The sequence below is a fragment of the Pleurodeles waltl genome, chromosome 5 (assembly GCF_031143425.1).
Source record: "Pleurodeles waltl isolate 20211129_DDA chromosome 5, aPleWal1.hap1.20221129, whole genome shotgun sequence".
NCBI lineage: Eukaryota > Metazoa > Chordata > Amphibia > Caudata > Salamandridae > Pleurodeles > Pleurodeles waltl.
Genome location: NC_090444.1, coordinates 79,155,823 through 79,172,295, shown reverse-complemented (window position 1 = coordinate 79,172,295; position 16,473 = coordinate 79,155,823). Strand labels below are relative to the sequence as shown.

The 16,473-nt window shown below is 52.9% G+C and overlaps 1 protein-coding gene across 10 annotated transcripts in view; it reads left to right on the top strand.

Annotated features, from left to right (window-relative positions):
- The window catches only part of AGBL5 (AGBL carboxypeptidase 5), a 358,598-nt gene that overhangs the window by 120,032 nt on the left and 222,093 nt on the right, over positions 1-16,473 (top strand). For all 10 annotated transcript variants that reach the window (XR_011203584.1, XR_011203583.1, XM_069233618.1 and 7 more), the window contains 3 exons: positions 11,270-11,436; positions 15,347-15,524; positions 16,127-16,305. Coding sequence is in view for 8 of the 10 variants with exons in the window: in XM_069233618.1 (XP_069089719.1) it covers positions 11,270-11,436; positions 15,347-15,524; positions 16,127-16,305 (524 nt within the window). In the remaining 2 variants the exon portion in view is untranslated. The remainder of the gene's footprint in view (positions 1-11,269; positions 11,437-15,346; positions 15,525-16,126; positions 16,306-16,473) is intronic.

Here is a 16,473-nt window from a genome sequence, read left to right as displayed (position 1 = left end):
CTGTTCTTCTGCTCTTCCGGTCTTCTGTTCTTCTGTCTTCTGTTCTTCTGTCTTCTGTTCTTCTGTCTTCTGTTCTCCTGTCTTCGGCTCTTCTACCTCCTCCGTCTTCTTCCCCCGAGCCTGCCCTCCTGCTCCTTCCTCATCCCCCTCCCTCACTCGCCTCCCCCTCTCTCACCCCTAGCTAACCCGTTCGCTATCTACCTCCCTCACTCCTCCTATCTTCCTATCTCTCTAGCTCCCTATCTCACTATCTAACTCCCCCACTCTCCACCTCCTCCTACCTACCTATCTGTCTATCTATCTATTTCCCTATCTATCGACTTCTCTATCTATTTTCTCTATCTATTTCTCTATCTCTCCCCCCCTCCCGCCACCCCCTCTACTACCTATCTCCCTATCCTCTCACTCTACCTCTCTCCCTCACCCACCTCTACAACCCCCCCTCCCCTATCTTCACAACCCTACTCCTATCTCTCTCCCTAATCTCCAAACCTCCTAACACTCACCCTCCTCCACCCTAAACCCCCTCCCCCAGCTCCTCTCACTCTACCTGTCCCCCCCCCTCCCTCGCGCTTTCCCGCCGCGACCTCCTGCACGCCCCCGCCCCCCAGCTCCCATTCGCCCCCAGCTGACCCCTCCCCCCCCCTCCTACCTCTTATGGCGGCCGCTGCGCGACAGTGGTAGCGACCCTTGACCCAAGGGTAGGTCGCTCCCCCTGCCGCTGCAGCTCCTCCAAGTTCCCGAGTTCCTGTGTTCCTGAGACCCACCTAACTGTAAGTACCCCCCTCCTCCCAGCCCCTCGCCCTGCCCCGCGCCACTCACCTTCTCTCCTGCTCCTGCTTCTTTTCCTCCTCTCTGTCTCTTCCTCCTCGCTCCCCCTCTGCAATCTTCTTCTGTGTTCTTCTGTTCTTCCCTTCTGTTCTTCTGTTCTTCCCTTCTGTTCTTCTGTGTTCTTCCGGTCTTCTGTGTTCTTCTTCTCTGTTCTTCTCTGTGCTTCTGTGTTCTTCTTCTCGGTTCTTCTGTGTTCTTCTGTGTTCTTCTCTGTTCTTCTCTGTTCTTCTCTGTTCTTCTCTGTTCTTCTGCTCTTCCGGTCTTCTGTTCTTCTGTCTTCTGTTCTTCTGTCTTCTGTTCTTCTGTCTTCTGTTCTCCTGTCTTCGGCTCTTCTACCTCCTCCGTCTTCTTCCCCCGAGCCTGCCCTCCTGCTCCTTCCTCATCCCCCTCCCTCACTCGCCTCCCCCTCTCTCACCCCTAGCTAACCCGTTCGCTATCTACCTCCCTCACTCCTCCTATCTTCCTATCTCTCTAGCTCCCTATCTCACTATCTAACTCCCCCACTCTCCACCTCCTCCTACCTACCTATCTGTCTATCTATCTATTTCCCTATCTATCGACTTCTCTATCTATTTTCTCTATCTATTTCTCTATCTCTCCCCCCCTCCCGCCACCCCCTCTACTACCTATCTCCCTATCCTCTCACTCTACCTCTCTCCCTCACCCACCTCTACAACCCCCCCTCCCCTATCTTCACAACCCTACTCCTATCTCTCTCCCTAATCTCCAAACCTCCTAACACTCACCCTCCTCCACCCTAAACCCCCTCCCCCAGCTCCTCTCACTCTACCTGTCCCCCCCCCTCCCTCGCGCTTTCCCGCCGCGACCTCCTGCACGCCCCCGCCCCCCAGCTCCCATTCGCCCCCAGCTGACCCCTCCCCCCCCCTCCTACCTCTTATGGCGGCCGCTGCGCGACAGTGGTAGCGACCCTTGACCCAAGGGTAGGTCGCTCCCCCTGCCGCTGCAGCTCCTCCAAGTTCCCGAGTTCCTGTGTTCCTGAGACCCACCTAACTGTAAGTACCCCCCTCCTCCCAGCCCCTCGCCCTGCCCCGCGCCACTCACCTTCTCTCCTGCTCCTGCTTCTTTTCCTCCTCTCTGTCTCTTCCTCCTCGCTCCCCCTCTGCAATCTTCTTCTGTGTTCTTCTGTTCTTCCCTTCTGTTCTTCTGTTCTTCCCTTCTGTTCTTCTGTGTTCTTCCGGTCTTCTGTGTTCTTCTTCTCTGTTCTTCTCTGTGCTTCTGTGTTCTTCTTCTCGGTTCTTCTGTGTTCTTCTGTGTTCTTCTGTGTTCTTCTCTGTTCTTCTCTGTTCTTCTCTGTTCTTCTGCTCTTCCGGTCTTCTGTTCTTCTGTCTTCTGTTCTTCTGTCTTCTGTTCTTCTGTCTTCTGTTCTCCTGTCTTCGGCTCTTCTACCTCCTCCGTCTTCTTCCCCCGAGCCTGCCCTCCTGCTCCTTCCTCATCCCCCTCCCTCACTCGCCTCCCCCTCTCTCACCCCTAGCTAACCCGTTCGCTATCTACCTCCCTCACTCCTCCTATCTTCCTATCTCTCTAGCTCCCTATCTCACTATCTAACTCCCCCACTCTCCACCTCCTCCTACCTACCTATCTGTCTATCTATCTATTTCCCTATCTATCGACTTCTCTATCTATTTTCTCTATCTATTTCTCTATCTCTCCCCCCCTCCCGCCACCCCCTCTACTACCTATCTCCCTATCCTCTCACTCTACCTCTCTCCCTCACCCACCTCTACAACCCCCCCTCCCCTATCTTCACAACCCTACTCCTATCTCTCTCCCTAATCTCCAAACCTCCTAACACTCACCCTCCTCCACCCTAAACCCCCTCCCCCAGCTCCTCTCACTCTACCTGTCCCCCCCCCTCCCTCGCGCTTTCCCGCCGCGACCTCCTGCACGCCCCCGCCCCCCAGCTCCCATTCGCCCCCAGCTGACCCCTCCCCCCCCCTCCTACCTCTTATGGCGGCCGCTGCGCGACAGTGGTAGCGACCCTTGACCCAAGGGTAGGTCGCTCCCCCTGCCGCTGCAGCTCCTCCAAGTTCCCGAGTTCCTGTGTTCCTGAGACCCACCTAACTGTAAGTACCCCCCTCCTCCCAGCCCCTCGCCCTGCCCCGCGCCACTCACCTTCTCTCCTGCTCCTGCTTCTTTTCCTCCTCTCTGTCTCTTCCTCCTCGCTCCCCCTCTGCAATCTTCTTCTGTGTTCTTCTGTTCTTCCCTTCTGTTCTTCTGTTCTTCCCTTCTGTTCTTCTGTGTTCTTCCGGTCTTCTGTGTTCTTCTTCTCTGTTCTTCTCTGTGCTTCTGTGTTCTTCTTCTCGGTTCTTCTGTGTTCTTCTCTGTTCTTCTCTGTTCTTCTCTGTTCTTCTCTGTTCTTCTCTGTTCTTCTGCTCTTCCGGTCTTCTGTTCTTCTGTCTTCTGTTCTTCTGTCTTCTGTTCTTCTGTCTTCTGTTCTCCTGTCTTCGGCTCTTCTACCTCCTCCGTCTTCTTCCCCCGAGCCTGCCCTCCTGCTCCTTCCTCATCCCCCTCCCTCACTCGCCTCCCCCTCTCTCACCCCTAGCTAACCCGTTCGCTATCTACCTCCCTCACTCCTCCTATCTTCCTATCTCTCTAGCTCCCTATCTCACTATCTAACTCCCCCACTCTCCACCTCCTCCTACCTACCTATCTGTCTATCTATCTATTTCCCTATCTATCGACTTCTCTATCTATTTTCTCTATCTATTTCTCTATCTCTCCCCCCCTCCCGCCACCCCCTCTACTACCTATCTCCCTATCCTCTCACTCTACCTCTCTCCCTCACCCACCTCTACAACCCCCCCTCCCCTATCTTCACAACCCTACTCCTATCTCTCTCCCTAATCTCCAAACCTCCTAACACTCACCCTCCTCCACCCTAAACCCCCTCCCCCAGCTCCTCTCACTCTACCTGTCCCCCCCCCTCCCTCGCGCTTTCCCGCCGCGACCTCCTGCACGCCCCCGCCCCCCAGCTCCCATTCGCCCCCAGCTGACCCCTCCCCCCCCCTCCTACCTCTTATGGCGGCCGCTGCGCGACAGTGGTAGCGACCCTTGACCCAAGGGTAGGTCGCTCCCCCTGCCGCTGCAGCTCCTCCAAGTTCCCGAGTTCCTGTGTTCCTGAGACCCACCTAACTGTAAGTACCCCCCTCCTCCCAGCCCCTCGCCCTGCCCCGCGCCACTCACCTTCTCTCCTGCTCCTGCTTCTTTTCCTCCTCTCTGTCTCTTCCTCCTCGCTCCCCCTCTGCAATCTTCTTCTGTGTTCTTCTGTTCTTCCCTTCTGTTCTTCTGTTCTTCCCTTCTGTTCTTCTGTGTTCTTCCGGTCTTCTGTGTTCTTCTTCTCTGTTCTTCTCTGTGCTTCTGTGTTCTTCTTCTCGGTTCTTCTGTGTTCTTCTGTGTTCTTCTGTGTTCTTCTCTGTTCTTCTCTGTTCTTCTCTGTTCTTCTCTGTTCTTCTGCTCTTCCGGTCTTCTGTTCTTCTGTCTTCTGTTCTTCTGTCTTCTGTTCTTCTGTCTTCTGTTCTCCTGTCTTCGGCTCTTCTACCTCCTCCGTCTTCTTCCCCCGAGCCTGCCCTCCTGCTCCTTCCTCATCCCCCTCCCTCACTCGCCTCCCCCTCTCTCACCCCTAGCTAACCCGTTCGCTATCTACCTCCCTCACTCCTCCTATCTTCCTATCTCTCTAGCTCCCTATCTCACTATCTAACTCCCCCACTCTCCACCTCCTCCTACCTACCTATCTGTCTATCTATCTATTTCCCTATCTATCGACTTCTCTATCTATTTTCTCTATCTATTTCTCTATCTCTCCCCCCCTCCCGCCACCCCCTCTACTACCTATCTCCCTATCCTCTCACTCTACCTCTCTCCCTCACCCACCTCTACAACCCCCCCTCCCCTATCTTCACAACCCTACTCCTATCTCTCTCCCTAATCTCCAAACCTCCTAACACTCACCCTCCTCCACCCTAAACCCCCTCCCCCAGCTCCTCTCACTCTACCTGTCCCCCCCCCTCCCTCGCGCTTTCCCGCCGCGACCTCCTGCACGCCCCCGCCCCCCAGCTCCCATTCGCCCCCAGCTGACCCCTCCCCCCCCCTCCTACCTCTTATGGCGGCCGCTGCGCGACAGTGGTAGCGACCCTTGACCCAAGGGTAGGTCGCTCCCCCTGCCGCTGCAGCTCCTCCAAGTTCCCGAGTTCCTGTGTTCCTGAGACCCACCTAACTGTAAGTACCCCCCTCCTCCCAGCCCCTCGCCCTGCCCCGCGCCACTCACCTTCTCTCCTGCTCCTGCTTCTTTTCCTCCTCTCTGTCTCTTCCTCCTCGCTCCCCCTCTGCAATCTTCTTCTGTGTTCTTCTGTTCTTCCCTTCTGTTCTTCTGTTCTTCCCTTCTGTTCTTCTGTGTTCTTCCGGTCTTCTGTGTTCTTCTTCTCTGTTCTTCTCTGTGCTTCTGTGTTCTTCTTCTCGGTTCTTCTGTGTTCTTCTGTGTTCTTCTCTGTTCTTCTCTGTTCTTCTCTGTTCTTCTCTGTTCTTCTGCTCTTCCGGTCTTCTGTTCTTCTGTCTTCTGTTCTTCTGTCTTCTGTTCTTCTGTCTTCTGTTCTTCTGTCTTCTGTTCTCCTGTCTTCGGCTCTTCTACCTCCTCCGTCTTCTTCCCCCGAGCCTGCCCTCCTGCTCCTTCCTCATCCCCCTCCCTCACTCGCCTCCCCCTCTCTCACCCCTAGCTAACCCGTTCGCTATCTACCTCCCTCACTCCTCCTATCTTCCTATCTCTCTAGCTCCCTATCTCACTATCTAACTCCCCCACTCTCCACCTCCTCCTACCTACCTATCTGTCTATCTATCTATTTCCCTATCTATCGACTTCTCTATCTATTTTCTCTATCTATTTCTCTATCTCTCCCCCCCTCCCGCCACCCCCTCTACTACCTATCTCCCTATCCTCTCACTCTACCTCTCTCCCTCACCCACCTCTACAACCCCCCCTCCCCTATCTTCACAACCCTACTCCTATCTCTCTCCCTAATCTCCAAACCTCCTAACACTCACCCTCCTCCACCCTAAACCCCCTCCCCCAGCTCCTCTCACTCTACCTGTCCCCCCCCCTCCCTCGCGCTTTCCCGCCGCGACCTCCTGCACGCCCCCGCCCCCCAGCTCCCATTCGCCCCCAGCTGACCCCTCCCCCCCCCTCCTACCTCTTATGGCGGCCGCTGCGCGACAGTGGTAGCGACCCTTGACCCAAGGGTAGGTCGCTCCCCCTGCCGCTGCAGCTCCTCCAAGTTCCCGAGTTCCTGTGTTCCTGAGACCCACCTAACTGTAAGTACCCCCCTCCTCCCAGCCCCTCGCCCTGCCCCGCGCCACTCACCTTCTCTCCTGCTCCTGCTTCTTTTCCTCCTCTCTGTCTCTTCCTCCTCGCTCCCCCTCTGCAATCTTCTTCTGTGTTCTTCTGTTCTTCCCTTCTGTTCTTCTGTTCTTCCCTTCTGTTCTTCTGTGTTCTTCCGGTCTTCTGTGTTCTTCTTCTCTGTTCTTCTCTGTGCTTCTGTGTTCTTCTTCTCGGTTCTTCTGTGTTCTTCTGTGTTCTTCTGTGTTCTTCTCTGTTCTTCTCTGTTCTTCTCTGTTCTTCTGCTCTTCCGGTCTTCTGTTCTTCTGTCTTCTGTTCTTCTGTCTTCTGTTCTTCTGTCTTCTGTTCTCCTGTCTTCGGCTCTTCTACCTCCTCCGTCTTCTTCCCCCGAGCCTGCCCTCCTGCTCCTTCCTCATCCCCCTCCCTCACTCGCCTCCCCCTCTCTCACCCCTAGCTAACCCGTTCGCTATCTACCTCCCTCACTCCTCCTATCTTCCTATCTCTCTAGCTCCCTATCTCACTATCTAACTCCCCCACTCTCCACCTCCTCCTACCTACCTATCTGTCTATCTATCTATTTCCCTATCTATCGACTTCTCTATCTATTTTCTCTATCTATTTCTCTATCTCTCCCCCCCTCCCGCCACCCCCTCTACTACCTATCTCCCTATCCTCTCACTCTACCTCTCTCCCTCACCCACCTCTACAACCCCCCCTCCCCTATCTTCACAACCCTACTCCTATCTCTCTCCCTAATCTCCAAACCTCCTAACACTCACCCTCCTCCACCCTAAACCCCCTCCCCCAGCTCCTCTCACTCTACCTGTCCCCCCCCCTCCCTCGCGCTTTCCCGCCGCGACCTCCTGCACGCCCCCGCCCCCCAGCTCCCATTCGCCCCCAGCTGACCCCTCCCCCCCCCTCCTACCTCTTATGGCGGCCGCTGCGCGACCGCGCAGCGGGCGCGCGCAGCGGGCACGCCGCTGGCGCGCCGGAGGCGCGCCAGAGGCAAGCCCGTCTGCGCCCGTCCGCGCCTGGCCCGCGCCCAGCGCCACGACCCCTGGTCCCCAGCTCCCCCAAGCCCCGCTGATCCGCTACGACCCCACCACCCTCCACGCCCTCAACCCAGGGCGCTCCAAAACCTGCTTCCTAGCTCACCCCAAACGCACCCATGGACCCTTCGCCTGCAACTCCTGCAAACGCATCTTCCACCACGCAACTACCACGACCACAAGCCCACGCGCCATCAACCACCTCAAGTGCATCCTGGTCAACGCTCGTTCCGTCCACAAGCACGCCGTTGAACTTTGGGACCTCCTGGACTCCACAGCCCCGGACGTCGCCTTCATCACGGAGACATGGATGAACGCCTCCTCTGCTCCAGACATCGCTACCCGCCATCCCCGAAGGCTACAAGATCTCCAGAAAAGACCGCACCAACCAAGTAGGAGGAGGTGTTGCCATCATCTTCAAAGACTCCATCAGCGTCACCACCTCCACCGAAGACCCCCCCCTCGCCGCTGAACACCTGCATTTTCAAATTCGCACCGACCCAAGGACCACCCTCAGAGGATCCCTCGTCTACCGTCCTCCCGGACCTCGCGCCTCTTTCAGCGACGCCATCGCCGACTTCATCTCCCCGCACGCCCTCGCCTCACCGGACTACATCCTCCTAGGCGACCTCAACTTCCATCTGGAACAAAACAACGACCCCAACACCACCACCCTGCTCGACAACCTCGCCAACCTCGGCCTCAAACAACTGGTGAACACCGCCACCCACATCGCCGGACACACGCTCGACCCTATCTTCTCCGCCAGCAAACACGTCTTCTTCAGCCACACCTCTGCCCTACACTGGACCGACCACAGCTGCGTCCACTTCACATTCCGACGCGAGACCTCCCACCTCCGCACTCAACCCATCCCTCGTCGACAGTGGAACAAGATCCCTGAAGAGCAACTCTTCTCCGCTCTCGCCGCCAACCAACCCACCCTCACCACCGACCCCAACGACGCAGCTCTCAACCTCACAAACTGGATCTCCAACTGCGCTGACAACCTTGCTCCCCTCAAACGCACGCATCGACAGACCAACACCAAAAAACCTCTCTGGTTCTCTGACACCCTCAAAGAATCAAAGAAAACTTGTCGTGCCCTTGAGAAGGCCTGGCGCAAGGACCACACCGCTGACAACATGACCGCCCTCAAGAACGCTACACGCGAACACCACCACCTGATCCGCACTGCCAAAAGGAACTTTTTCACCGACAGACTAGACAAAAACAGCCACAACAGCAGAGAACTCTTCAGCATCGTCAAAGAGTTCTCCAACCCCAGCGCCAGCGCCAACGCCGTCACGCCCTCACAGGATTTGTGCGAATCCCTCGCCACTTTCTTCCATCGCAAGATCAGCGACCTCCACGACAGCTTCGGACACCAGACCCAACCATACACCACTGAACCCGCTTCCCCGGACATCACCCTCAACAACTGGACCCACATCAACACGGAAGAAACCAAATCCATCATGAACTCTATCCACTCCGGCGCCCCTTCGGACCCCTGCCCGCACTTCATCTTTAACAAAGCCGACGACATCATCGCCCCGCACCTCCAGACCGTCATCAACTCTTCTTTTTCTTCTGCTACCTTCCCCGAATGCTGGAAGCACGCTGAAGTCAACGCCCTACTAAAGAAACCTACGGCTGACCCAAGCGACCTGAAAAACTTCCGCCCCATCTCTCTTCTACCTTTCCCAGCCAAGGTAATAGAAAAGACCGTCAACAAACAGCTGACCACCTTCCTGGAAGACAACAACCTGCTCGACCCTTCACAAACCGGATTCCGAACCAACCACAGCACGGAAACCGCCCTCATCTCAGTCACAGACGACATCAGAACCCTGATGGACAACGGTGAAACAGTCGCCCTCATTCTCCTCGACCTCTCGGCTGCCTTTGACACCGTCTGTCACCGCACCCTAATCACCCGCCTACGCTCCACCGGGATCCAAGGCCAGGCCCTGGACTGGATCGCCTCCTTCCTCGCTAACCGCTCCCAAAGAGTTTACCTCCCTCCGTTTCGCTCAGAACCCACCAAGATCATCTGCGGCGTACCTCAAGGCTCATCGCTCAGCCCGACACTCTTCAATGTCTACATGAGCCCCCTCGCCGACATCGTACGCAAGCAGGACATCATCATCACCTCCTACGCCGACGACACCCAACTTGTACTCTCCCTCACCAAGGACCCCGCCAGCGCCAAGACCAACCTACAAGAGGGTATGAAGGACGTCGCAGATTGGATGAGGCTCAGCCGCCTAAAGCTGAACTCTGAAAAAACGGAAGTCCTCATCCTCGGCAACACCCCGTCCGCCTGGGACGACTCCTGGTGGCCCACGGCCCTCGGCACCGCACCGACCCCCGCAGACCACGCCCGCAACCTCGGCTTCATCTTGGACCCTCTTCTCACCATGACCAAGCAAGTCAACGCCGTGTCCTCCGCCTGCTTCCTCACTCTCCGCATGCTCCGCAAGATCTTCCGCTGGATCCCCGCCGACACCAGAAAAACCGTGACCCACGCCCTTGTCACGAGTCGCCTGGACTACGGCAACACCCTCTACGCCGGGACCACCGCCAAACTCCAAAACCGCCTGCAACGCATCCAAAACGCCTCGGCCCGCCTCATCCTCGACGTACCCCGCAACAGCCACATCTCCGCACACCTGAGACACCTGCATTGGCTCCCAGTCAGCAAAAGGATCACCTTCCGTCTTCTCACCCACGCACACAAAGCCCTCCACAACAAGGGACCGGAATACCTCAACAGACGCCTCAGCTTCTACGTCCCCACCCGCCCCCTCCGCTCCGCTGGCCTCGCACTTGCTGCCGTCCCTCGCACCCGCCGCTCCACGGCGGGTGGGAGATCTTTCTCCTTCCTGGCGGCCAAGACCTGGAACTCCCTCCCCACCAGCCTCAGGACCACCCAGGACCACTCCGCTTTCCGGAGACTCCTAAAGACTTGGCTGTTCGAGCAGCGATAACCCCCCCTTTCCCCCCTAGCGCCTTGAGACCCGCACGGGTGAGTAGCGCGCTTTATAAATGTTAATGATTTGATTTGATTTGATTTGATTACTGCTTGAGATCCTTTACTCAGTGATCCAGAGTTCTCAGTCATGCTAATGATGACAGAATACACGCCTGCTGCTTCATTTAAGTCCTCATGTGGTGTGGGTAACAGCCTCTTATGCAGAATGCATCGTATTTCAGTAAACATTATCCATCAACGTCCCTGTCCTGGACTTGACTGCTCCCACCACCACCAAAGTATGCTTTCTTCGTGCTGCAAATCGCCACATCCATGCGGGGCGAAGGCTTCGCGATGCACTGTTGCAACAACATATGCGCGTCTCAAGATCAGAAGGGGTTTGAGGGATTTACACATTACGTCTGGGCCAAATCTGGAAACCCTTCGAGCTCCATCAAGACTCAAACAAGTTCTCAGGGTTTAGCTCCTCAGTGCATACTGGGCATTCTTTAATTCAAGCACTATCACTGCTGTTGGAATCTTCTGGGTTCTAGGCACTGTGTACATCGCCAGACCGTTCTCATCTAGTACCCAGGATTTTTATAAACCTAATGACTTTAGATCAATCAAGACCATTTAGCCTTAATTGATACAGTATTCTCAATATAAAATATGGTCTAATATTGTTAATGCACCATGCAGACCTTTAAGCAGCACTTTTCTCAAAGCAGGATTACTGTTCTGCAAAATGATGGCCCTTTTTTAGATTTATGTTTTTCTTTGTCTCCATTCTTATGCGATTGTTTGTGCTCTTCTTGAATCTTAAGTTGTCTGCTTTATCGTAATGTAGTTAACCTGTTTTACTTATTGCCTGTCTCTCTCTATCTCAGAGCCTCTGCTTTCTGGTTTAGACAATAATTAACACACTTTGTTTACACTATTTACCTGTCGCCTACAATATTTTGCTAGAGTACTATATAAGGTTTTATAAGATGTGGATTGTAGAAGATGTGAGGCACCGCATTGTGCAACTGTTACTTTTGACATTAATTCTGTCTTTCTTAGATGTTTGAGAACCAGTTTGTGCTGTCCTTCGTTCATCGGTTCCTGGAATACAGGGGGGCCACCACCTACTTTGCTTTCTGCTTTCCTTTCTCGTACGCAGACTGCCAGGAGATGCTGAATGGATTAGACGAGAGGTTCTCCGACTGTAAACACATTTCCTCTAAAAGGTACTCTGAGCTTGCATTTTCTCACTGAATCTCTAGATGTCACATTGAAATTATAAGTGAAGATCATATGGAAGAGGATGTTGATTACGATAAATTCCCTTGAAGCACACAGTATTATTAATCCTTTATCTACCTCCTTTACTTTGAGCCACATGGTGAGAGGATCAGTAACTTTGTTCGCAGTCTTAATGATTTAAAGGTTTGGAAACATGCTTGTGAGTCCTCTCAAAATGTCCCTTCTGAGTATCCACTGTTTGTGCCAATGGTCACCCCACCAACCAGTAATTGTTTTTTTTATTCCTAATAGTGTCAGGTTTTTGGCTTATGCCTTCAGCCATTTCTTTTCATTTTTACTGCCTGTTGCATGTTTTACTCATCTAAAAGGGGTGGTTGAGAGTGAGAGACTGCCCTTGACCCTTGAAGCCTTGAGCCTGTACTGTTTAGGTAACTTGCAGCTCTTACGTTGCTGCCTGCTCTCATGTTTGAAGCAGGTGATTGAGGTCTGGGCTTCGCACATTAGCTCTCAGGGGCACCCGTTCCCTTAATGGCACCTGGTTCACAGGAATGGTGCTCGCACATTAGCTCTCAGGGGGCACCCTTTCCCTTAATGGCACCTGGTTCACAGGAATGGTGCTCGCACATTAGCTCTCAGGGGGCACCCTTTCCCTTAATGGCACCTGGTTCACAGGAATGGTGCTCGCACATTAGCTCTCAGGGGCACCCTTTCCCTTAATGGCACCTGGTTCACAGGAATGGTGCTCGCACATTAGCTCTCAGGGGCACCCTTTCCCTTAATGGCACCTGGTTCACAGGAATGGTGCTCGCACATTAGCTCTCAGGGGGCACCCTTTCCCTTAATGGCACCTGGTTCACAGGAATGGTGCTCGCACATTAGCTCTCAGGGGGCACCCTTTCCCTTAATGGCACCTGGTTCACAGGAATGGTGCTCGCACATTAGCTCTCAGGGGCACCCTTTCCCTTAATGGCACCTGGTTCACAGGAATGGTGCTCGCACATTAGCTCTCAGGGGCACCCTTTCCCTTAATGGCACCTGGTTCACAGGAATGGTGCTCGCACATTAGCTCTCAGGGGCACCCTCTCCCTTAATGGCACCTGGTTCACAGGAATGGTGCTCGCACATTAGCTCTCAGGGGGCACCCTTTCCCTTAATGGCACCTGGTTCACAGGAATGGTGCTCGCACATTAGCTCTCAGGGGCACCCTTTCCCTTAATGGCACCTGGTTCACAGAAATGGTGCTCGCACATTACCTCTCAGGGGGCACCCTTTCCCTTAATGGCACCTGGTTCACAGGAATGGTGCTCGCACATTAGCTCTCAGGGGCACCCTTTCCCTTAATGGCACCTGGTTCACAGGAATGGTGCTCGCACATTAGCTCTCAGGGGCACCCTTTCCCTTAATGGCACCTGGTTCACAGGAATGGTGCTCGCACATTAGCTCTCAGGGGCACCCTTTCCCTTAATGGCACCTGGTTCACAGGAATGGTGCTCGCACATTAGCTCTCAGGGGCACCCTTTCCCTTAATGGCACCTGGTTCACAGGAATGGTGCTCGCACATTAGCTCTCAGGGGCACCCTCTCCCTTAATGGCACCTGGTTCACAGGAATGGTGCTCGCACATTAGCTCTCAGGGGCACCCTCTCCCTTAATGGCACCTGGTTCACAGGAATGGTGCTCGCACATTAGCTCTCAGGGGGCACCCTCTCCCTTAATGGCACCTGGTTCACCAAGGCACCTGGTTCACAGGAATGGTGCTCGCACATTAGCTCTCAGGGGCACCCTTTCCCTTAATGGCACCTGGTTCACAGGAATGGTGCTCGCACATTAGCTCTCAGGGGCACCCTTTCCCTTAATGGCACCTGGTTCACAGGAATGGTGCTCGCACATTAGCTCTCAGGGGCACCCTTTCCCTTAATGGCACCTGGTTCACAGGAATGGTGCTCGCACATTAGCTCTCAGGGGCACCCTCTCCCTTAATGGCACCTGGTTCACAGGAATGGTGCTCGCACATTAGCTCTCAGGGGGCACCCTCTCCCTTAATGGCACCTGGTTCACAGGAATGGTGCTCGCACATTAGCTCTCAGGGGCACCCTCTCCCTTAATGGCACCTGGTTCACAGGAATGGTGCTCGCACATTAGCTCTCAGGGGCACCCTCTCCCTTAATGGCACCTGGTTCACAGGAATGGTGCTCGCACATTAACTCTCAGGGGCACCCTCTCCCTTAATGGCACCTGGTTCACAGGAATGGTGCTCGCACATTAGCTCTCACGGGCACCCTCTCCCTTAATGGCACCTGGTTCACAGGAATGGTACTCACTTCACGTGGGTGTCAAACTTATTAGTTTGTAGGTAGCTTAAAACTCGATTCGAAAGGCTACAGGCCTCACATGCCTATCTCGTTCTTTGCCTGATTCAACCCTCTTTACATAGTTTGTCAGCTGTGTATTATTTCACAACTTTTACTGCAATTCTGTGTGACCCCTAGTTGCATCTCATGCTGAATGCCCATTTTGTCAGTCATATCTACCACAAACTAATAGAAGTTAGGTTTATCACTTATCAAGAGACCGTCATTGACCTCTTCCACTGTAGCACCAAAAGTATTCTTCATACTTTTCACATTCATGTATGCGTATTTTACACATTTTTCCTTTGTTCCTTCTAGCCCGGTTTCCCTGCCCCCTTCCTGTAGGTTCCATGCACAGTTTGTTTCCCTAATTGTGGGGCTATCCCACAAAACATCCTCCCCAAGAGTACTCCTCCCATATTTTCATAACCATAAGACGAAGGGAGGATGTTATCTTCCTTCCAATATTCCTCATTTCATGCTCCTTCCTTGCCAGCGACCATTGTTGATTCATAACTAACGAACCTCTCATCATTTAGCTCCACTGCCAGAGAGAGCCTGGCTGCCTAACTTGGCTCAGCCTGGAGCTGCGACGAGGCCGCTTCTTTGTCCTGCTCAGGGCAAATGCCCATCAGCGTTGCCGTGTTTGCAGAGGGTCACAATAGAGCAGGATACAAAGTGCCATAAGAGGTAGCGAGCAGCAGCCTTCTCCCTTTTGGCAGCATCGCCTGTAGGCAAGGTTAGAGCTGCACGCCATTGTTCGTCAACCAGTAACCATCCAAAGGCTTACGACTGCGCAAGTGACCAGAAAGCTTACATGTATCTACACATAGGCTCTTTCAGTTGCTAATCACAGCTGATTCATACATTGATGTTGGATGTGCTTCTAGCGCAGTCCCACACTTTACACTTGCCAGCTTTATTGTACATGTGCCCCTGGGTTCAGATCTCCACATTAACCCTTTTCAGGTATTTGTCATCACTGTAGTGTCCTCAGGACACATAACTGAAGCCCTTTTCTCTCAGAAGGTTGTCTCTGTAGTTGCCCACTCCCATCCACCACAGGCATAACCAGTCCTTGATCATGCCAATGAAAGGGAGGTCTGTGCATGTGCCCTCACCCTGGTTACTTCAACCATGGAGGTGTTTGTTCTTCTTGCAGTGTAACACAAGCCTGTGCCATGCCAACATTAAAACTGGGGCTCCATAAAGTCTTAGCCTGAAGACCTACAACATGATAGTTTTCAGATTGTGTGGTTTAAATATATTCAGGTAGGGAATATCTGTGTAGTGACAACTTCTATGTTTTTTGGAACTGCCTGCACTTGATTTTTAGTAAACAAAATGCTTTTTAAGACTTCTTGTAGAGACCTTGGCACTGATTTACAGCTAGGAGGATTATCAAAGCTTTGTGTCTCCTAGTTGATGGTTTTTGGATGGATCTGTGCATTGAAATTCCATGTCCTGTCTAAACATTTTTCAATTCAAATCGATTGGAAAAATAGCTTGAAAGCCTTTGCTGATAATTTTTTTTGCTTTTACAGTCCCCTCGATTCTGTTTACTACCACCGAGAACTGCTGTGCCACTCACTAGACAGCCTGCGAGTTGACCTTCTCACTATCACTTCCTGCCATGGAAGGATGGATGAGCGAGAGCCCAGATTGGAAAAACTGTTTCCAGACTCTTCAACACCACGTCCCTGGCGCTTTACGGGGAAGAGGGTAAGTGCTTTAGCTAGGCACATTGCTTCTGGCTCTTTTGGAAAGTCTTGTTTTTGACATCGAACTGATACAGCAGAGTAGACTCGTGTTGTGTTGACTCTTGTAACAAATTACCGTATTGTAAAATTTTGTTGAAGCATGAACTGAAGCTAAAAATGGTGATTACTGTTAAGAAATGCCTTGGAAATGAGTCGTAAATGGAGATTTGTTTTCGTTCCTACTTCTAGAAATGCATTTCCTTTTTAGGTAGTCCAGTAAAATAATTGAGTGACCAAAACGATTTACTTTGCATTATCACTATTCCATTCCCACAATTACCCTGTCCTTGTAATCGTTTCCTACCCAGAAGACTTTGTGCAAGAAGAAATTATGGCAATGTCATCTGTGCTCTGGTGAAAACAGCACATTTTTCTTAATGATTGTGTTGACAATACCGTATTCACTTGGGCACAGTTGTTCACCTAAATATTGATTTTTGAAATGCGCAGCAGCTAACAGTTATAATCTACAGCCAAGCTGTCACAATTGTATTTTTTCTTCAGTCGCTTTTGCTCGATGCTGAGACACAGTAAAGTGAAATAATATACTTTCCACTTCAACAGGTATTTTTCCTCAGCAGCCGAGTTCATCCGGGTGAGACACCCTCCAGTTTTGTCTTCAATGGATTCCTTGAGTTCATACTGCGTCAGGACGATCCTCGGGCGCAGATGTTGCGACGCATGTTTGTCTTCAAGCTCATCCCAATGCTGAATCCTGATGGTGTTGTGAAGGGACATTATCGGTAGGTTTTGGTAGAGTGCTATGTACTGTATGAGTGAGTGAATTTATGAGCCTTCTATGCACATACACAGGTGACTTAAACATGTCATTACTTAGTATGCCTAAATTCTTTAGGTCACAACTCAAGCTGTAACTCTCGAAGTAATCTGAATGTCTTCCCTGTCTGTGA